The sequence below is a fragment of the Pistacia vera genome, unplaced genomic scaffold (assembly GCF_008641045.1).
Source record: "Pistacia vera cultivar Batoury unplaced genomic scaffold, PisVer_v2 Contig429, whole genome shotgun sequence".
NCBI classification, from domain to species: Eukaryota; Viridiplantae; Streptophyta; class Magnoliopsida; order Sapindales; family Anacardiaceae; genus Pistacia; species Pistacia vera.
The window spans coordinates 130,594-153,251 of NW_022196256.1; the positions used below are offsets into that span (position 1 = coordinate 130,594).

The following is a 22,658-nucleotide window of genomic DNA, read 5'->3' on the forward strand; positions in this document are numbered from 1 at the left end:
GTTGTTATCATACGTGAAAATCCCATGAATTGTCGTCTCTCGATCAAACTTGTGTTTGGGAATATGCTTGTATTAGAAACACATCTATTTAATTTGAAAAACACATAAAAACACTTCCATTTGGAAATGGGCATTGCCAGAAGGGCAATGTGAAGGGGCAAAGTGGTTTAGTTTCCTACCTATGAAGGAACCACTTTCCGGCAAACCAATAATTTGGTACCTCTCTAAATCTAAATAGTATTATGAAAATCCACCACCAAATTGAAAATGACACTATTCTTAACTACTTTCTAAATAAAGACTTGATAATTCTCACATTCCCATAACTTTTCTTCTATCAAGACAAAAACGTATAAAACCTTTTTTTTTTTTAATTAATTCAGCCCACATTCAGACTTTTCTAGTACTCTCCTTTGCCTGTTAACACTTTTTTTTTTAAAAAAAAACCCAACTATTGTCAACTATATATTAAACAATATCAACTATTACTTCTCCAACCACCCCTGGGTAGTCGGCCAGGGCAATAAAAACTCTTGGGTGTATTACTCAAGAGATCTTAAGTTTGATTCTCATTAGTTATTAATAGGGGTGGTCATTGGAGGGTTTATCTGGTTATTAAAGATTAAACGATATGCGCGTAAGCGGTCCAGACACCCCAAGTCACCCAAAAAAAAAAAAAAAAAAAAATTACTTCTCAATTTGGAAGTCTATTTGATTGGTAAATGGATTTCTATTATTATTTTTTTAATTGTTTCCACTTTTTTATTTGCTAATTATATATCGGGTTTATGATATTGTGTACTCTTATATATCGTGTTCATGAAACTATAATGAATTTCTTTTATCAGTGGATGCAAACGAATTATGCCAAACCACGTAAATATCATGTTTTTTTAAGTTGTGTGATTTTATTTATATGTAATTAATCTCGAATGTATATTTTTCTGTTGCCTTTTCTCCTAACACGAAATCGAAACGCATCAAACCTATAAATTGGGGAAGCTGAAAACAGTAACCCATTTTACTAATTTAGAGGATTGTCATATATATATATATATATTTATTTATTTATTTATTTATTATCATCTATTGAAAAAAAAAAAAAAAAAAAGATGACTTCATCTTTGGATAAGCTACATTTATTTATACCAACTAGCTAGAAATTAAAAATAAAAATTAATCAAAGTGTTTGATTTCTTCAATGTGTTGGTGGCCACCCTTTTGAAGTTGAATTGCTATTTTGGTTGAAGTTTCACGTTTGAGAGAGTGATGTTGTCTGGAGTTTGGCCCGCAATTGGTCTTTTTTTGCAGATTATTTAAAGTTTGTGGGCTATTATTGGCTATGGAGTTGACAATTCTTGCAAATTTTCAAACGGTTAGGTCGATTTGTGCAATGATTTTGTTCACATTTCAGGGATTGAATAAAAAGCCTCTTCAATGTATTTTTAATATTTTTCATTAATTACATAAATGGATACCGAAACAATAAAATAGATGATCGAAGAACGAAGGTAAAAAGTGATATGATAACAACCACTGAATAAAAAAACACCTCAAAACGACTTCGAAGGGATAAAAAATTATGACTCGTATGAGTTTTGTTTGTTTGGCCGTTTTAGAGTGCCCTGCCCAAAATCATTGCATTTTAAGACCCTTGACCACAATTCATCCGATGGGTCCGGCATCAAAAACGCTTTTCTAATGTGTTATTATTTTATGTAACATTCTTAATATTATTTCGTCGTAGAGTAATACTACGCTGATAAACACTTCTCATTAACTTGTTCTCAAAAACGTGACGTGGGAAAAAGTTACATAAAATAATAACACATCAGAAAAACAGGAAACTAATACCGAAACAATAAAATAGATGATTGAAGAACGTAGGTAAAAAGTGATATGATAACAACCACTGAATAAAAAATCCCTCAAAACGACTCTGAAGGGATAAAAAATTACGACTCGCATGAGTTTTGTTTGTTTGACAGTTTTAGAGTGCCCTACCAAAAATCATTGCATTGTAACACCCTCGACACAATTCATCCGATGGGTCCTGTATCAAAAACGCTTTTCTGATGTGTTATTATTTTATGTAACATTCTTATTATTATTTCATCATAGAGTAATACTACGTTGATAAACACTTCTCACTAACTTTTTCTCGCAAATGCGACGTGAGAAAAAGTTACATAAAATAATAACACATCAGAAAAGCAGGAAACTGATACCGAAATAATAAAATAGATGATTGAAGAATGTAGGTAAAAAGTGATATGATAACGACCACTAAATAAAAAAATCCCTCAAAACGACTCCAACGGGCTAAAAAATGACAACTCCAACGGGCTAAAAAATGACAACTCGCATGAGTTTTGTTTGTTTGGCCGTTTTAGAGTGCCCTGCCCAAAGTCATTGCATTCTAACACCCTTGACACAATTCATCCGATGGGTCCTGCATCAAAAATGCTTTTCTGGTGTGTTATTATTTTATGTAACATTCTTATTATTATTTCATTATAGATTAATACTATGCTGATAAACATTTCTCACTAACTTTTTCTCACAAACGCGACGTGAGAAAAAGTTACATAAAATAATAACACATCAGAAAAGCAGGAAACTGATACCAAAACAATAAAATAGATAATTGAAGAACATAGGTAAAAAGTGATACGATAACGACCACTTAATAAAAAAAAAATCCCTCAAAACAACTCCAAAGGGCTAAAAAATGACGACTCACATGAGTTTTGTTTGTTTGGTCGTTTTAAAGTGCCCTACCCAAAACCATTGCATTCTAACACCCTCGACACAATTTATTTGATGGGTCCTGCATCAAAAACGCTTTTCTGATGTGTTATTATTTTATGTAACGTTCTTATTATTATTTCATCGTAGAATAATACTACGCTGATAAACACTTCTCACTAATTTTTTCTCACAAACGCGATGTGAGAAAAAGTTATATAAAATAATAACACATCAGAAAAGCGAGAAATTGATACCGAAACAATAAAATATGATTGAAGAACGTAGGTAAAAAGTGATACGATAACGACCACTGAATAAAAAACTCCTCAAAACGACTACGAAGGGATAAAAAATTACTACTCGCATGAGTTTTGTTTGTTTGAACGTTTTAGAGTGCCCTACCAAAAATCATTGCATTCTAACACCCTCGACACAATTCATCCGATGGGTCCTGCATCAAAAACGCTTTTCTAATGTGTTATTATTTTATGTAACATTATTATTATTATTTCATCGTAGAGTAATACTACGCTGATAAACACTTCTCACTAACGCAATGTGTTAGCTCGTAATGGGTCTCGCCTGATCAAATGCAAGCTACCACATCGCGTTTGTGAGAGAAATTAGTGAGAAGTGCTTGTCATCCTACCTTTATTCATTTATGATTTCAATAGGTACTTTGGTGCAGTTTTCTTAAATATCATCTACTAATTGTTAATTAAGATTTGTTTTGGGATGTTTTGTAATTTTTATAACATTGTAGAATATCTTCTAAATAACAAATATTTTAATGAGAGGAGAACAGAAACAGGAACTGTTCTAGCCCATACCAAATCACAGCCTCTCTGCAACCAATCCCAAACGAAGAAAAAAGCATCCTCGTGAATTGTGATTTATGCAACCTTATCCACAAAGCAAACCCTAATTCTGTAATTTCACAACCCCATCAATCCATTCATTCATCCATGATCCTCACCTAAATTCGTCAAAAACCCACAAAACCCCACTCCCATTTCACGTAATTTCATCTTCATCACCTTCCTAAAAAATATCTCTTTTCCTTCGTCAGCTCTTCACCCTTTTGCTTAACTTTACTTAAAACTCACCACCATTAAATAAAAACGCACACAAAATCACAGAGATAAACTAATCCCACTCCGTACAGGTTTTTTTTTTTTTTTTTCTTGTTCTTTTTTTAAGAGTGAAAGAGAGTTTGATTTGATGATCACGAGCTCTTACCTTTCACGGGCAATAACCCATCTGTAGTCTCTTTCTCCACCCAACAATCCCNCTATGTCTATGTCTATCCCAGTGTCCCATCAAGCACAAGTTGTTTCTTCTTCAATGTGACTACAATAATTGAATAAGAACCTCATAAAGTGATAAATTATTGTCAAACTTATCTCAACAATTGATTTGATATTATCTGGAAAATTTAATTTCTCAAATCAATTTACATAATTGTCTAATATATTGAGGGTTTTTCAAACCTAAAATTTGGCATAAACTTTTGGATATATATGTCATGCCCATACATTATTAGCCGATGAGAATGTTGATCGGTTTATAAGTTATTTGAAGGGTGTAGGATGAAAGACCTGTTGGTGTCAAAATCTCACATCAGTTAGGAGACGAAGACTTTGTTTGCTTATATAACACAATGACATCCTCACTACCCAAGGGCACGTTTTTAGGATAAAATTGTGTGGATCCTAGGGTCTAAAGTGAACAATACTTATGGGAACCTACCTATCATGTGTCTGGGTTAATTAAGAAATTGTGAAAAAGCCTCAACTTTCACGAACAAGGACAACATTCACAAGTCACAACACCCTCATTACCTAGAAGCGTCTTTTTAGGATAACACCATGAGGGTTACTTGTGAACCCACTTACCATGTGTCTAGATCCGACATACATCAACAAGACTCAAAGCAATTGGTATCAGAGGGGGCTAGCAACTTGATAGACTTGACGATGCTACAATGTCTATAAAAAAGTAGTCATATTAATTAGGCATTTATCATATCAGGATAGCACTATTAAGCCATCAATAATTTTAAGTTAGGCTTAAGATTTAAAAGTAGTGGCTGATGCTTCTTTGTCTTTTCATTTGAAATACTCAAAGATTAAAGGTTAGTGAGCTCTTTCTTGATACCTGAGTGGTACCAGTATATTTTGAAAGAAATATCAATTGCCACAATGTCTGTCCATCTTTGTTTTTTTGTTCCTAGCCATACCCTTCCCCTTCCCCCCAATTCCCCCCCTTACATATCAAATGAAATTCTTGGGAGGATAAAGAGCTGCAATGTTTGTATAAGTGTGACTCAATTTCTGTCTTTTCTTTGGTTTTAATGACACTTTCTATTTCCCAGATACAAATGTCAAACTTTTGATTTGATTCCATTTTAACTGGGACAGAGGATAAGTATTCCCGAGATAGAAACCACGAGTGGTTCTTAAAGAACCTTCCAGCCGATTCCTAGTTGAAAACACAATAACAACCAGTTTGAAGAGCCTGATCAGCCCATGCAAGCATTGAGAAATCATGCAAATCATTGCTGAAGCCACATTCCAGCTGCTGGAACAAATGTCTCAACCATTTTTGACTGGTAGCCTCGACATCGATGACGATATGGAGGAGGACCTAGAAACCGATCCCGATCTCGACATCGATAGCAGCGGGGAATCGTGTATGCTATGGATTATTACAAGCCTATGAGCTGGGAGGATTATGTGGACCATATGTTGAATGAAGTTTCATTTGTCTTGTGGGGATCCAGTTACTTGGTTGTGAAGAATTAAGAAACTTTTTACTGTTGCTTAGAAATGTCTATCTCACTTGTCAGCCTGGAATCCACATCTGGTGCACATGTTTTCACTTGCTTGTGCCTTTCACCCTTTTTAGTAAAGTGATGTTGTTTCCTGATATTTATATGTGTTGGTGCCCATTGCAGGTGGCTTTATATGTTTGCTGTAGTGTACTCTTATACAATAATGTATGTAAAGTTATTAGTGTTGTATCCTTTTCAGATTCAAACATTATATAGCTTTTGTTGTAAATATGCTTTTACATCATGTCAGATGAAAAGTTGAAACCATTTTGTAAATGCTTTAGACTATAATTCTCGGTACCTTTACTCATTTCCCATAGCGTACTTGCAGCTTTTATAGTAAACTATACTCCAAGCTTCGTTTCTACTATCTTTTGCCAGCAGTTCTGTCACTCTATATGCGTGTTTTTTTTATTTTGGTGATCAAAGTGTTTGGATCAGTTTACGTGTACTTCGTTGAAGGTCAGATAAATTCTTTCAGTGGACACTTTTATTAGTAATCAGATGATCGAACTTAAAACTTTTAAATAATGCACTCAAAGTTATGGTTGACAGTGGACTATCCAACTGGTGGTTCTCAATATGTTGTTTGAGTGATTCAAATGAGTACTTGAGGGATTTTAACGTAGGAGAATATGATATAGTCGAAATCATCAAAACGTCTGGGTGTGTAGTTGGTATCACGCTGTCTCACACACTAGAGGTCCCGGTTCGAACCCGGCTCAGACATTTTTCAATTTTTTTGTTTCAGTTCACAAGTTGCACTGTTGAAGAATGAAAGTTCTTAAGAAAAAAAAAGAAGGATTTGAACCCGACGTGAATCGAACACGCAACCTTCTGATCTGGAGTCAGACGCGCTACCATTGCGCCACGGATCCACTTGTTGTTACATTAGTCGTTCAAATAACTAATAAATAATATAGTACAATTTTAGAACCCCCCTTTCGAAGATAGTGAATATATATAAACTAACTACAATATTTTTAAATTTTTTATATAATAGGGAGTTTTTTTTTTTCTTTTTGAAGAGGGGTTGTGATAATTTTAAGGGATAAATGATAGTTTAGGAGTGTATCAATACTTTTCAATTTTTGTGGGTGTGTTTGTATTTTATTGTTTCTCAGGGGTTGGCCATGATAACCTCCTGTTGGCTTTCAACTAAGCACTTTGTTTCTGGTGCATGGCTCCTGCCATGGCGCTTGGTCATGGTTCAAGCTTGTGGCGCTGATGAAATCAAATTTGTGCAAATCTTCGTATCCAAAGTTCTTGTGTTCAAGTCGCGGAGAAAATCTACTACATTTATGTAATTACTTGTGATCCATCGGTCTTGCAGGATGTTCCATGACCCTGAGGATTAGGTGGCTCAGCTGACAATTGTGGCCGAATACCCTAGTTATTAAAAAAAAAATATATATATATATATCTCTTATAGAATGCCCATTTTGCCCTTGCAATTTCGTTGTCCTTCATTACAAAATGGGCATATACAGAATATTTGACCATTTCTCAAAATTGATGGGCTTAATTGATTTCAAGTCCAACCCAGATGGACTTCAAAACTAAAAATAATTAAGGGAGCAGGGGTAACGTTACCCCCATATAGGTCCTTGCTTGAATTATTGGATTTTTCATGATTTTTCCTGTCAATTAAAATGGGAAAAAAATTCCTATCAACACCATAAATATTTATATGTGTACGAGCTCGTCCGCGATATTGGGTCCGGGAATTTTGGGGTTGCCAGGTTGATGAGAGATAAACAAACTGATGAACTTGTTGCGGTTAAGTATATCGAGAGAGGTGAGAAGGTTAGTCTCGATTTTTTTTACTTCTTTAAATTTTATTTGTTTTTTGTTGATGGCTTTTTAGTTTAGTGGCTAATTACTTGGTTTTGTTGGTGATTGTTCGAGTTCGAGCTCAGTTCAGCTGGTTAGAGTTTAGTTCACTTGGGTTTGAGTTAAAAGATAAGTTCAGGATTAATGAGTATTTGAATTTCGAGCGCTTTGTCAATGGGTTTTTAGTTTACTGGGTAATTAGTAATTACTCAGCTTTTGTTGGTGATTGTTTGAGTTTAAGTCAGTTCGGTTGGTTTTTTAAGTTGATGATGGTTGGTTGAGAATCAATGGGTTTTTTGATCGGTGTCTAGTTGCTTTTTTTTTTTTTTTTATTGTCGAGTGTGGCTTATATTTGTTAATGCATATTTTTAGTTGGTTAGAGATTGAAGAGTTATTTGGATTTTGAACCATTTTGTTGGGTGGTTGTTGATATTTATTGTTATTATATTATTTTTGGTACGGACCACAGAGCAAATGAGTTGGGTTTAGCTTATCGGGTGTGGTGATTTGAGATTTTTTAGCTGGTATCATTCTGAGATTAACTTCTGAATTTTATGGGAAGTTGTCGTTTGTTTGAATACCAGTTTTGATTGGAAGAAGTTATAAAGATGTCAATCTTATTTATAAAGCTTATGCTTGTAGCTTATTGAAGTGTGACTTCGTGTTGTAATGGGATGTTTTGAACTGTAGTGGATGATTGCTTGCTTGTCCCTTTGTAATAGGCAATGGTACTAATTTGATATGATTTATATAAATGGCTCTCTGACTTCTCTAATTGATGTTGTTATTTTTACGATTTCTGTTGTGTTTGACAGATAGATGAAAATGTACAAAGGGAAATTATCAACCACAGGTCACTAAGGCATCCCAATATTGTCAGATTTAAAGAGGTCTGTTCAGTTCCTACAACGTTGTTATAATTCTTCCTCCTCTGGGGAACACATTACACATCAGTAATTTTATGATGTAAATATAGGTCATTTTAACACCAACCCATCTGGCTATTGTAATGGAATATGCGTCTGGAGGAGAGCTATTTGAGCGCATATGCAATGCAGGACGGTTTAGTGAGGATGAGGTTCTTCTCCAGCTCATTCTTTTACTCTCTGGTAGACCTTGAGGTTCTATACTCTACATACTCTTTGTTATGTTGCAGGCACGCTTTTTCTTCCAACAACTTATATCAGGAGTGAGCTACTGTCACTCAATGGTAATAATTTTCTCCTGTGAATCACATTTGACTATTTTTCTCACATACCTAGAAGATGTATCTGGTTGACATGGTTGCATTCTTCTGTTGTATTTTTTTGTGAAGCAAGTATGCCATCGTGACTTGAAATTGGAGAACACATTATTGGACGGAAGCCCAGCTCCTCGTTTAAAGATTTGTGATTTTGGGTACTCCAAGGTATAAGATGTTCTTTTGTTATTGTGGCTATCTTTGCCTGGTCTGTTGCTTATATATGAGACTGAACATTTGATGTTTAGGTCCAAGACCAAAAGTTGTCTATTAATGTACCTCAAGGTGATTAATTGAATGATCATTTGGTTGTATAGGGTTTCCTTTTAGTGAGAATTGATTTCTTGATCTGCTCTCTCGCTTGGTGATATCTTTTCAATATTTCTCTTCTTTTACTATTTGTTGTACTTTGAATCTTTGTATACTATCATTTTGACATGATCTGGTTCTTCCAGTCTTCAGTGCTACATTCACAACCAAAATCAACTGTTGGTACTCCAGCATACATTGCCCCTGAAGTATTACTTAAGAAAGAATATGATGGCAAGGTAATATTCATGAGAAAAAACTACAATAGTATTACTTTATGGATTTTTGATGTTTGACTTCTAGAATCATTATGCGTCCAACTATTTGATGATTTATAAAACATGCACCTGTGGAAGTACTTTGAAGGGTTTGAAAGATAATAACTGAAATCATTAATTCACTGGAGCAAGGATCTCATAAATAACACCCTGCACACATGCATTTATTAACACTTTGATACTAATATTATACCAATTGGATGTGCTGTTCAGATTGCAGATGTGTGGTCTTGTGGAGTAACCTTATATGTTATGTTGGTGGGAGCATATCCTTTCGAGGATCCTGAGGAGCCAAAGAACTTCCGCAAGACAATACACGTAAATCATTCCATTTTAGCAACGATAGAAGTAACTTGTTATGCCTTTCCATCAGTGAATGACGGCTTTACTAATGTTCTTGGGTGACGTATTTGGTTGTTTCTTGCAGCGTATTCTGAATGTTCAGTACTCAATTCCAGATTATGTTCATATTTCTCCTGAGTGCCGCCATCTGATCTCCAGGATTTTTGTGGCTGATCCTGCAAAGGTTAGTGAGCTCTTTCTTGATACCTGAGTGGTATCCAGTATTTTGAAAGAAAATATCAATTGCCACAATGTCTGTCCTATCTTGTTTTTTTGTTCTCTCACCGTACTCCATCCCCTTCCCCCCAATCTCCCCACTTAGACATATCAAATGAAATTCTTGGGAGGATAAAGAGCTGCAATGTTTGTATAAGTTTGACTCAATTTCTGTCTTTTCTTTGGTTTTAATGACACTTTCTATTTCCCAAGATACAAATGTCAAACTTTTGATTTGATTCTCATTTTAACTGGGACAGAGGATAAGTATTCCCGAGATTAGAAACCACGAGTGGTTCTTAAAGAACCTTCCAGCCGATCTCATAGTTGAAAACACAATGAACAACCAGTTTGAAGAGCCTGATCAGCCCATGCAAAGCATTGATGAAATCATGCAAATCATTGCTGAAGCCACAATTCCAGCTGCTGGAACAAATAGTCTCAACCATTATTTGACTGGTAGCCTCGACATCGATGACGATATGGAGGAGGACCTAGAAACCGATCCCGATCTCGACATCGATAGCAGCGGGGAGATCGTGTATGCTATGTGATTATTACAAGACCTATGAGCTGGGAGGAATTATGGTGGACCATATGTTGAATGAAGTTTCATTTGTCTTGTGGGGATCCAGTTACTTGGTTGTGAAGAATTAAGAAACTTTTTACTGTTGCTTAGAAATGTCTATCTCACTTGTCAGCCTGGAATCCACATCTGGTGCACATGTTTTCATCTTGCTTGTGCCTTTCACCTTTTTAGTAAAGTGATGTTGTTTCCTGTATTTTATATGTGTTGGTGCCACTTGCAGGTGGCTTTATATGTTGTACTGTAGTGTACTCTTTATACAATAATGTATGTAATAAAGTTATTAGTGTTGTATCCTTTTTCAGATTCAATTCGCCTAAACATCGGTTCTTTGTTGTGTTACATTATATAGCTTTTATTGTAAATATGCTTTTATCATCAGTCAGATGAAATAGTTGAAACCATTTTGTAAATGCTTTTAGACTATAATTCTCGGTACCTTTACTCATTTCCCATAGCGTACTTGCAGCTTTTATAGTAAACTATACTCCAAGCTTCGTTTCTACTATCTTTTGCCAGCAGTTCTGTCACTCTATATGCGTGTTTTTTTTATTTTGGTGATCAAAAGTGTTTGGATCAGTTTACGTGTACTTCAGTTGAAGGTCAGATAAATTCTTTCAGTGGACACTTTTATTAGTAAATCAGATGATCGAACTTAAAACTTTTTAAATAATGCACTCAAAAGTTATGGTTGACAGTTGGACTATCCAACTGGTGGTTACTCAATATGTTGTTTGAGTGATTCAAATGAGTACTTGAGGGATTTTAACGTAGGAGAATATGATATAGTCGAAATCATCAAAACGTCTGGGTGGTGTAGTTGGTTATCACGCTAGTCTCACACACTAGAGGTCCCGGGTTCGAACCCGGGCTCAGACATTTTTCAATTTTTTTGTTTCAGTTCACAAGTTGCACTGTTGAAGAATGAAAGTTCTTAAGAAAAAAAAGAAGGGATTTGAACCCGACGTGAATCGAACACGCAACCTTCTGATCTGGAGTCAGACGCGCTACCATTGCGCCACGGATCCACTTGTTGTTACATTAGTCGTTCTAATAACTATATATAATAAATAATATGTACAATTTTAGAACCCCCCCTTTCGAAGATAGTGAATATATATAAACTAACTACAATATTTTTAAAATTTTTTTATATAATAGGGAGTTTTTTTTTTTCTTTTTGAAGAGGGGTTGTGATAATTTTTCAGGGGTAATGATAGTTTAGGAGTGTATACAATACTTTCAATTTTTGTGGGTGTGTTTGTATTTTATGTTTCTCAGGGGTTGGCCATGATAACCTCCTGTTTGGCTTTTCCAACTAAGCACTCTGTTTGGTGCATGGCTCCTGCCATGGCGCTTGGTCATGGTTCAAGCTTGTGGCGCTGATGAAATCAAATTTGTGCCAATCTTCGTATCCAAAGGTTCTTGTTTCAAGTCGCGGGAGAAACATCTACTACATTTATGTAATTACTTTGATCCATCGGTCTTGCAGGATGTTCCATGACTGAGGATTAGGTGGGCTCAGCTGACAATTGTGGCCGAATACCCTAGTTATTAAAAAAAAAAAATATATATATATATATCTCTTATAGAATGCCCATTTTGCCCTTGCAATTTCGTTGTCCTTCTATTACAAAATGGGCATAACAGAATATTTGACCATTCTCAAAATTGATGGGCTTAATTGATTTCAAGTCCAACCCAGTGGACTTCAAAACTAAAAATAATTAAGGGAGCAGGGTAACGTTACCCCCATATAGGTCCTTGCTTGATTATTGGATTTATGTTCATGATTTTTCCTGTCAATTAAAATGGGAAAAAAATTCCCTATCAACACCATAAAATTTATGTCTATGTCTATGTCCCAGTGTCCCATCAAGCACAAGTTGTTTCTTCTTCAATGTGACTACAATAATTGAATAAGAACCTCATAAAGTGATAAATTATTTCAAACTTATCTCAACAATTGATTGATATTATCTGGAAAATTTAATTTCTCAAATCAATTTACATAATTGTCTAATATATGAGGGTTTTTCAAACCTAAAATTTGGCATAAACTTTTGGATATATAGTCATGCCCATACATTATTAGCCGTGAGAATGTTGATCGGTTTATAAGTTATTTGAAGGGTGTAGGATGAAAGACCTGTTGGTGTCAAAATCTCAAATCAGTTAGGAGACGAAGACTTTGTTTGCTTATAAACCAATGACATCCCACTACCAAGGGCACGTTTTTAGGATAAAATTGTGTGGATCCTAGGGTCTAAAGTGAACAATACTTATGGGAACCTACTATCATGTGTCTGGGTTAATTAAGAAATTGTGAAAAGCTCAACTTTCCCGAACAAGGACAACATTCACAAGTCACAACACCTCATACCTAGAAGCGTCTTTTTAGGATAACACCATGAGGGTTACTTGTGAACCCAATTACCATGTGTCTAGATCCGACATACATCAACAAGACTCAAAGCAATTGGTATCAGAGGGGGCTAGCAACTTGATAGACTTGACGTGATACAATGTCTATAAAAAGTAGTCATATTAATTAGGATTTATCTATTCAGGATAGCACTATTAAGCCATCAATAATTTTAAGTTAGGCTTAAGATTTAAAAGTAGTGGCTGCTTCTTTGTCTTTTCATTTGAAATACTCAAAGATTATTATTCAAGACGACAAAATATCTTAATTTAGCTAAAAATGGCATTATTTGATTAATTAACCTCAAATTTTGTAAATTAGGGTTTCATTTGAAGTGGGAGAATATGAGATTGCCATATTGGATTCTCTTCTTATTCTTAATTACCTTGTTTAATTTTTGTTGGTGTCAAAGTTTCACGTCAATTATGAGACGAGAGTCTTGATCGCTTATATAGCACAAGAGCACACTCACTATCTAAAATGTCTTTCTAGGACAAAACCATGTGAGCCCCAGTGCCCAAAGCGAACAACCGAACAATACTCTGGGATCCTGTCATACCATCCAGAGGTGTCTTTTCAAGATAAAGTCATGTGGGCCCCAAAGTTCAAAACAGACAATAACTTTGAAAACCCACCTCTCATGTGTCAAATATGCATACATCAACATTTTCTTTTATTGGTCACTTCATAAAAAATATTTTAATCTTAATCTTATCATATAGGTACGCATGCATGACATTTAATACTTATAATATTTATTAAAATAATTTGCAGCATTTTGATATATATGTAAGAGTTAACGACATTTTTTCCACCCAAATAATGGTTAAATGATACTTTCTCACCAAATAATGGTTTAATGATACTTTCTCACCCATAGACTTTTAAAATACCGTTTCACTATCCAAATTTATATTTCGACGACGAACAGAGGGCAAACTTGGTATAGACTATTAGGGCTTCTGAATAGGGGAGGTTGATGAGTTTTTTGCTAGTGGAAGTTTGAATTTTGGTGACTGGGATTGATCATAATTTGACTTGGGAGGGACAGTTACGTAAACCTTAATCGCTTGATTGTCAGTTATGTACGGGACTAACGAGAGTAGGGTTTGAGAGGTTTTGGTGAGCGATGATCTGGGAAGAGAATGGTACATGGTGGTGTGGGGTCGTAACGATGTCGGAACCTAGAAACAAAATATAAATGTGTACAAATTTGTACGATGTCTAGAACAAATTTGTACAAATTAGACTTGTTGGTGTCAAAATCTTACATCGGTTAGGAGACGAGGGCCTTGGTTGCTTATATAACACAATGACACTCTCACTACCCAAAGGCGCATTTTCAGGACAAAATTTTGCCGGTCTTAAGGTCTAAAGTGGACAATACCTATGGGAACCTACCTATCATGTGTACAGGTTAATTGAGAAATTGTGCAAAAACCTCAACTTTCACGAACAAGGACAACAATCACAACACCCTCACTAGATAGAAGTGTCTTTTTAGGATAACACCATACAGGCTACCTGTGAACCCACTTACTATATGTCTAGATCTGACATACATCCACAAGACCCAAAACAATTGGTATCAAAGAGGGCTAACAACTCCATCAACAAGACCCAAAACAATTGGTATCAAAGAGGGCTAACAACTCCATCAACAAGACCCAAAACAATTGGTATTAGTGGGGGCTAGCAACTTGATAGACTTGACGATGCTAGATTGTCTATAAATAAATAGTCATATTAATTAGGCATTTATCATATCAGGATAGCACTAATAAGCCATCAATAATTTTACCATAATACTACACATACAATATTTTTATACAACATTTATCATACAACATGAAGTGGCAAAAGATGATTGACTGATTTTAAATTAAAAATAAACTTTCACCCAATCATCTTTTGTCACATCATGTTGTATGAGAAATGTTATATAAAATATGTTGTATGTGTAGTATTACTCATAATTTTAAGTTAGGCTTAAGATTTAAAAGTAGTGGCTGATGCTTCTTTGTCTTTTCATTTGAAATACTCAAAAGATTATTATTCAAGACGACAATAATATCTTAATTCTTAGCTAAAAATGGCATTATTTGATCAATTAACTTCAAAATTTTGTAAATTAGGGTTTCATTTGAAGTGGGAGAATATGAGATCGCCATATTGGATTCTCCTCTTATTCTTAATCACCTTGTTTAATTTCTGTTGGTGCCAAAGTTTCATGTCAGTTATGTAACGAGAGTCTTGATCGATTATATAGCATAAGAGCACACTCATTATCCAAAACATCTTTTCAAGACAAAACCATGTGGGCTCCAGTGTCCAAAGCGAACAATACTCTGGGATCCTACCAACCTTGTGTCTCTGTCATATCACCCAGAGGCATCTTTTCAGGATAAAGTCGTGGGGCCCCCAAAGTTCAAAACAGACAATAACTCTGAAAACCCACCTATCATGTGTCAAATCCGCATACATCAACAATTTCTTTTATTAATCACTTCATAATGTTCCTAAAAATAATCAATTAATAGTTTATTAAAATATGATCTAATTATATTAAAACAAACAAAATGATAGGTCTACATTGCCACATGGATAACGTGGACATTACATTACTATAAAAAATTTAATTAATAATAACAAATATAATATAAAGCATTTCTTGCGAATGTGCATTATGGCATATGCGAGTTTGATTCGATTATTGTCATTTTCTTGGAAGAAATAATGCATCAAATTAGAAACTAATCATGTAATTATTTCAATAAAAAATATCTTAATCTTAATCTTATCATATAGGTACGACATTTAATACTTATAATATTTATTAAAATAATTTGTAGCATTTTGATATATATGTAAGAGTTAACGACATTTTTTCCACCCAAATAATGGTTCAATGATACTTTTTCACCTACAAACTTTTAAAATACTGTTTCACTATCCAAATTTATATTCCAACGACGAACATAGAGCAAGCTCGGTATAGGCTGTTGGGGCTTTTGAAGAGGGGAGATCGATGAGTTTTTTGCTGGTGGAAGGTTGGATTTTGGTGACTGAGATTGATCAGAATTTGACTTGGGAGAGACAGTTATACAAACCCTAATCGCTGCATTGTTGATGATTGACGGGGTTGACGGGAGTAGGGTTTGAGGGGTTTTGGTAAGTGATGATCTGGGAAGAGAATGGTGCATAGTGATGTGGGGTAGCAATGATGTCGAAACCTGGAAACGGAATATAAATATGGATAATAAAGTAGTATTTTAATAGTTTGTGGGTGAAAAAGTGTCATTAAACCATTGCTTGGGTGGGAAAAAGTCATATACCATATATAATTTGATCAATGGGGACCCATATGGTACAATTATTTCTAAATCAAGTCTATATCCATGGGCTGATTAATTAATTAAACTCTTGATTAATCTTAAAATATAAATTAAGGTCGTTTTCTTTCACCAAATTGCATCATTAACAACCGGCAATTAAACTTTATCTTTTCCATCACTTTTAAGTTTTAAGATGAAGATAAACCCCAAAAGCAATATATTATTTTAAACCTTCTGTATTATGAGAAATATCTCCAAGAACTTGGTAATTGAAAGAATAAATTAAATAAATAATTTCTTTGCATGCACACCCTTAATTAGCAAGGTTCTGGCCATTGATGAACATTGCTACCAGACAGACAATGGAGTTTTTTGGCTCTGCATTCTTTATTATTCATCTCTCTTTCATTTAATGGATAAACCATCAATGGACAGACTCAACTCACAATAATTATTATAACTCTATGCACCTCATGATCTCACATTTTTCTTCTTCTTCTGTAAAAAAGTAAAAACCCTTTTGAAAATATGCAATTACAGACAATTAAAGTGAAGATTCATAAACAAAACTGAAAGGATTAATGAAATTCCAACATTGAATATATTCTACAAATCAACAGCCTTAAAGCACTCTCTCTGTCATTTTCTCTTTGTGTACACAAACCAGTCTCGAATACATTAATGAATTGCAGAAGAAGAAGATCAAGAAGAAGAAGGGTTTCATGGAAGCAATCCAACGTAGGGAAGAGAAGCAGTAGCAAAAGAACTTGAAAAGTCTGGAGAGTTATTCTGGTGATGAATGACTGCCCCAACTGCTTTTGCAACAACGATCACAAACTCTATAGCCAGCTTCAATAGTTCTATGCACATCTCCAGTCTCTGAATCACCATTTCTCGATCGATCTTCAACCTCTCTCTTTACAATACATATACGTATATGTATATATACGTTAAGCTTTAATTCTGATGTTCTTGGTCTGATCTCCGCGTCACTTTTCTATAATTTTAAACTTTGAAATCATCTTCTCTCTATCTATTTTATATATGAATAGATAGCGAGATCATGAGTTTGCTTAATCAAGTTAAATATGACCCTTGGGAGTTCCCAAGAGCCACCAACCCTTCACAAATAATACTCTCTCTCTCTCTCTCTATATATATATATATAATACTGTTATGATGAGAGAATAATACTAAATATACATCATTTTCATACAATATTTTTCATACAACATTATGTGACAAGATGTGATTTGATGAAAATTTAATTTTAACTTTAAATTAGCCAATCATATCTTGTCACATAATATTGTATGTGAAATGTTGTATGAAAATGATGTATGTGTAGTATTACTAATGATGAGATTCATATACATTATTATATATAAATAATATGGGAAATAATGCAGCCATCGAAAGTAGTACACCGAATGACGTGGTGCAATCCTAACCGTTGATTAATTATAATTTAATATTAATCGACGGTCAGGATTGCGTCATGTTATTCGGTACATAAATTTAGTACACTACTTTCGGTGACTGAAGCATTACTCAAATAATATATGATGAGGATCGAGGAACTTAGCCAGAAAATCATTGTAAAGATAGAAAGTAGAGGAGGATAAATCATTTGAGCAAGAAATGGGACCAATTAGTCTTGTGAAAGGAACAGAACATCTACAAATGAGCCATCTGTGGCTTTATTTATCAGTTAACCATATGATCACAAATACATAATATATGCTCTCACTGTCCTACACTATGCCTTATACATAGCTCGTTGTTTGTATAGCCATTTAGTCATATAACAAAGGTGTATCATACGTATTTGTAAGAAGTTGTATTTGTTTCATATAGTCAAATTGGTAAGTTATTATGGTGTATACATGCGTGGTTGAGCTCTTTCCTCCATTGAGCTAGTTATAACGAGTGAGGTTTACCCAAGTTCACTTTATTATGGTATCAGAATCACGTTTGTTTGATCCTGCATGCAAAGTTGGTAAGTTGGTGTGCACGTCGAAACCAAGTTTGCAAGTTGGTGCAGGGGCAGATCCAACCCCTTTGAGGGTAGGCTTGGGCCTATCCTAATATTTAAAAAAAAAAAAATTATTAATATATAGGCCCACCAAAAATTGCTATTAATATATATATACCTAGACATACCTTAAGATTTTTAAAAAATGAAAACTATTATACATATATCTAGACCCACAAAAAACTTGCTATTAATATGTATATATATTTCAAGTCCACATCATATTGAAAGTTTAAAACTTTTTCCACTCTTCTTCTCCACGGCTTCACTTGTTTTTTATGATTTTATCCCTAAAATTTTTTACTCTCTCATAATTTCTTTCTCTTTCTCATGCTATTCGCTCTTAAAACTTTTGAAGGCTAAAATTGTTGAAGCTTTCACTACCCAAAGTGCCATAATTAGCTATGTTTTATGTTTTATCAGTTTTAGGTATGCGTATTACTTATTTTAATTTAGTTTATTTAAGGGTTGAATCATGCTTTTTTTTTTTTGAGGTTTTTTTATTCTAATTTGAAGGAAAAAGACATAGATCTTGTGAGTTTATTTTGTGTTTTGTGTCTAAGAATATTCCTATTTTCCCAAATTAAAACCTTAACTATATTTTAAAGGACATTATTCATTAACCTTCACCCACCATTTTCTTATATTTCAAACGTCACCGCTTAGCTGCTCAAAATTATTAAAGAAATTTGAGTTACTATCTATATTTATACCCAGAATTTTTTCTTTTATTAATTTATATTAAAAGTCAAAGCAATGTTGACTTGATTTAAATTTTGGTTGACTTTAACTTAGACTAGATCTGATCAAAGTCATGAAAATTTATATTATAATCTTTGGAAGCCAAAAATTAAAAGAATGTTTTGCTAAAGGTTTACTCAACACATTTACTCAAAATTTTGCTTCTCATAGATTTATTTAAGGAGGAAGGTATTATGTTATTGCATTTTTTTATTTCAGGTTCTTGATATTCTATTATTTTCTTTATTTAAGGTTTGATGATTTTTTAAAGTTTTCACTGATTGTTTGGCAAATAATGGAGGAGTTGTGGAGGGCCCAGCCCCCCCGGGCAAAAATCTTGGGTCCGCCACTAAGTTGGTGTGCACGTTAAATCTAAGTTGCGTGCACGCCGAAGCCAAGTTGTGTGAGTTCTACGTACCCAAGCTTCAAGGGAGTGAGGTCTATCCAAATCCATTTTATTAGTATTCACGTGATGAGTAATACTACAGTTACCGAAAGTAGTGACCGAATGACATGGCACAATCCTGACCGTTGATTAATTATAAGTTAATATTAATCGATGGTCAGGATTTCGTAAAGTCATTCGGTATATGAATTCGGTGTGCTACTTTCGGTAGCTGTATCATTTTCCTCATGTGATATCTTCTGATTGATTGGTCCTTTAAAACTGGATTATAGAGTAGAAAGATGGGGGCATGCTTAATTATATGTTAGCTATAATTTGATAAATCAAATTGCATTAACTGTTTAATTAAAATGAACTAAAATTAGTTAAATCTGTCAAGTTTGAACGATTGTTCAATCAAATATGTGGACAAGCTTTGCGTAGAAGAATAAAAGATCTCAAGATACATATAAACATCATATCAACACGAATTTGTTTCATAATATTATATGATTATTCTAAAATTAGTCCATCGAAATAATAATTCGGTATATTAATGTGCTATTTCTTTTTGAACAATATTTCTTATTTTAAGTGAACTCACTCACGTGGCATAGATATATAATTTTTGGTATTAATACTAAATAAAATGACGTATCAAGTAAGATAATTATTTTGGTATATCGCTTGCCACGTGTTAATGGCCAAAATTATTATTTTGGGATAATTTTATTTTCTCTCATGCATATGCTGACTCAGCATGGAATTTGCTTTGCTGAGGTGTTGTGGCTACGAAGAATGGGCCTATGGGCTTTAAGCCACCTAATAAGACCCAATGATAAGGCCCATGGGCTTTAAGAATAAGAGCCAAGTTTTGGTTGAACCATGCAAATGCGTTTGTGTGTTTTATTTTATGCTCATGGTTGATATGATATTTATGTTGAATAACCATGCCCACAAGTATCGATGAATACAATCAACACTTCTTGCAATAGTTTAATGAACTTGTTAAATCATAAACTCTAACTTATGGTTGTTTGCGTTGTTGTTTTTTGTCATTTGCTCTATCGTATTACTTTCTTTGTTCGTTAAATCCATATACAGATAATGTATGTTTGTTTCGGGGGCATAAAGGATAAGACTAGTAATCTATCTTATTTTTGGCAATTACTACATTTAGATGTCAAGTAATGAAAGATTACGGTAAACTTTCAATATTACTAGTGGTCATTGTAGGGAAAAATAGGGGTAATTCGATTACCATCTAGGAGGTTGTTATTTTTCCATTACTGGGATAATCAGCTGTTCATATCAATTGTACCCTTAAATAATAAATATTTTGGACACAAAGGCCCTCATATGTCAACTAAATAACAATTAGCGCAAATGTACGAAATGACTTCTTTAACCTCATATATTGATTTTTTGGACAAAAATACCTTCACTATTTACATAAAATAATACCAAAAATACCCCTAGTCTCAAGACAACTACTAGCCGTCAGCCACCACCGTCAACAGTTGTCAGAATGGTCCACGACCAACTGAACCAGTGTCAGAACGACGCACGACTGGTCGCATCTGGTTGACTGTGCGTCGATTGAGCCGTTTCTGATAAGATTGAAGCCCGAAAATGGCCAGATGGTCATGGATCTGATTGGAAATGATTAGATCCATTCTGGCCATTTTCGGCCAGATCCATGGCTGTAAACGGCCACAGATTTGGTCGTTAACGGCTAGAATAGATCTACCATTTTCGACCAGAATGGATTTGGCTTTTCGACGCAGCCGTCTAACCATTTTCGGCCTTCGATCTGGTCGAAAAGGGCCAGATTAGTGCCCGACCAATCAAATCTGGTCAGTCGTGCATCGTTCCGGTGACTATCGGTGGCGGCTAGGGTGGCTGGTGGCTGACAGTCGTCTTGGGTGGCTGGGTGTGTTTTGTTAAATTTTAAACTTTTGTTGTTGCCTTGTTGGGGTGTTTTAGCTAAATTCTCAAATATAGGAAGTTAAAAAAATGTTCTAAATAATAATGGCTGTGTTTGGTTCAAAATTTGGGGGTTTTGGGAAAAGTTTTTTGAAAAAAGTTAAAAAAAAGTTGAATTGGGCGGGTATTACGAGGTAAAATTTATAAATTAATAAAATCTCCTTTATGTTTGTTTTTTTACAAAATACCCCCTATAATAAAACATTAAAAGTTAACAAAAATACCCCTAACCCACCCTCAAACACCCCCAGCCGGCGACCACCACCGGAGGTGGCCGGAGTCGCCGTATGGGCGCATGACCGGTTGGATCTTGCCGGTCATGCGTCGCTATGGCCTTTTCCGAACAGATCCACGGTGGATTGGCCGGGAAAAGGCCAGATCTACGGTCAGATCTGGCCGTCAACGGCAGATCTGGCCGTATTTGCTCTCAACGACGGCCAACAAACGGTCGTCGTTGATGGTCACGAGACCGTTTGTTGGCCGTCGTGACCGAGTGTTACGGCCTTAGATCTGGCCGTCAACGGCCAGATCTTTGGCCTTAGATCTGGCCTTTTCCGGCCAGATCCACCGTGGATCTGGCCGTAAAAGGCTAGATGGCGCATGCCGAGATTCAGCCGGTAGTGCGCCATTCTACCAGATTCCGGCCATTTTCCGGTGGTGGTGGCCAGAATCTGGTAAATGTGGATTATTGGGGTGTTGTAATTTAAAAAAAAATATTTAGGGGTATTTAATTAAATTATCAATTTAAGGGGTTTAAAAAAAGTGAATATTTTGGGAGTAGTATTCCAAAAATCTAAATTTTTGGGTATTTTACTGTTTAACTTTTTTGGGAATACTAAAAGTAGTATTCCCAAATGTGAAACAAACGCAGCCAAATATATTTATTAAACAAGGAAGGATATTAAGTAAAAACCGCTTCAATAATATTCACCTCTCAACCAAAATATTAATTATTTATATCAACAGTCTAACCAAACATATTAGAATAACATTCCTCAATTAATCTTCAAGGTAATCTATTCAGTAGTAATCCTATATTTTCAGTTATAAAAAATTATCTGTAAGTCTTAAAGGATACTAGTTTATTTGGTTATCCAATAAGCGGTATTAATCCACAACAATAGTAATATCAACCATGCATAAAAAAAAAAAAAAAATATATATATATATATATATAATGGTTATTCAATAACCTTTAATTAATTATGATAATATAAAATAATTTAGTTAACCTTCTGGCTGAGAAAAAGGGTCTTCCATGTTATATTACTATTCGCCTTTGATTACATCTTTTGACCAGGAAGGTGCAAGCAAAGTTGATTCTGTTTACCTCTCCATTACCAGTAGGAAGATCATTCAATTT

The 22,658-nt window shown here is 34.6% G+C and overlaps 1 protein-coding gene and 3 non-coding genes across 4 annotated transcripts; 2 read left to right on the forward strand and 2 right to left on the reverse strand.

Annotated features, from left to right (window-relative positions):
- The first annotated feature begins 5,298 nt into the window (after positions 1 to 5,298).
- Positions 5,299 to 10,685, forward strand: LOC116143312 (serine/threonine-protein kinase SRK2E). The gene is made up of 10 exons (XM_031428769.1): positions 5,299 to 5,443; positions 7,188 to 7,390; positions 8,233 to 8,307; positions 8,394 to 8,495; positions 8,574 to 8,627; positions 8,733 to 8,825; positions 9,113 to 9,205; positions 9,458 to 9,562; positions 9,672 to 9,770; positions 10,063 to 10,685. The coding sequence occupies exons 1-10, from the start codon at positions 5,299 to 5,301 to the stop codon at positions 10,354 to 10,356; spliced, it is 1,263 nt and encodes a 420-aa protein (XP_031284629.1). The 3' UTR covers positions 10,357 to 10,685.
- On the reverse strand, positions 6,391 to 6,462 carry TRNAW-CCA. The gene has a single exon. It is a non-coding gene; the product is annotated as a tRNA-Trp (tRNA).
- A 508-nt stretch (positions 10,686 to 11,193) lies between the features above and the next one.
- On the forward strand, positions 11,194 to 11,267 carry TRNAV-CAC. The gene has a single exon. It is a non-coding gene; the product is annotated as a tRNA-Val (tRNA).
- A 77-nt stretch (positions 11,268 to 11,344) lies between these two features.
- TRNAW-CCA lies at positions 11,345 to 11,416 on the reverse strand. Its single transcript has one exon. It is a non-coding gene; the product is annotated as a tRNA-Trp (tRNA).
- Between the last annotated feature and the right edge of the window lie 11,242 nt (positions 11,417 to 22,658).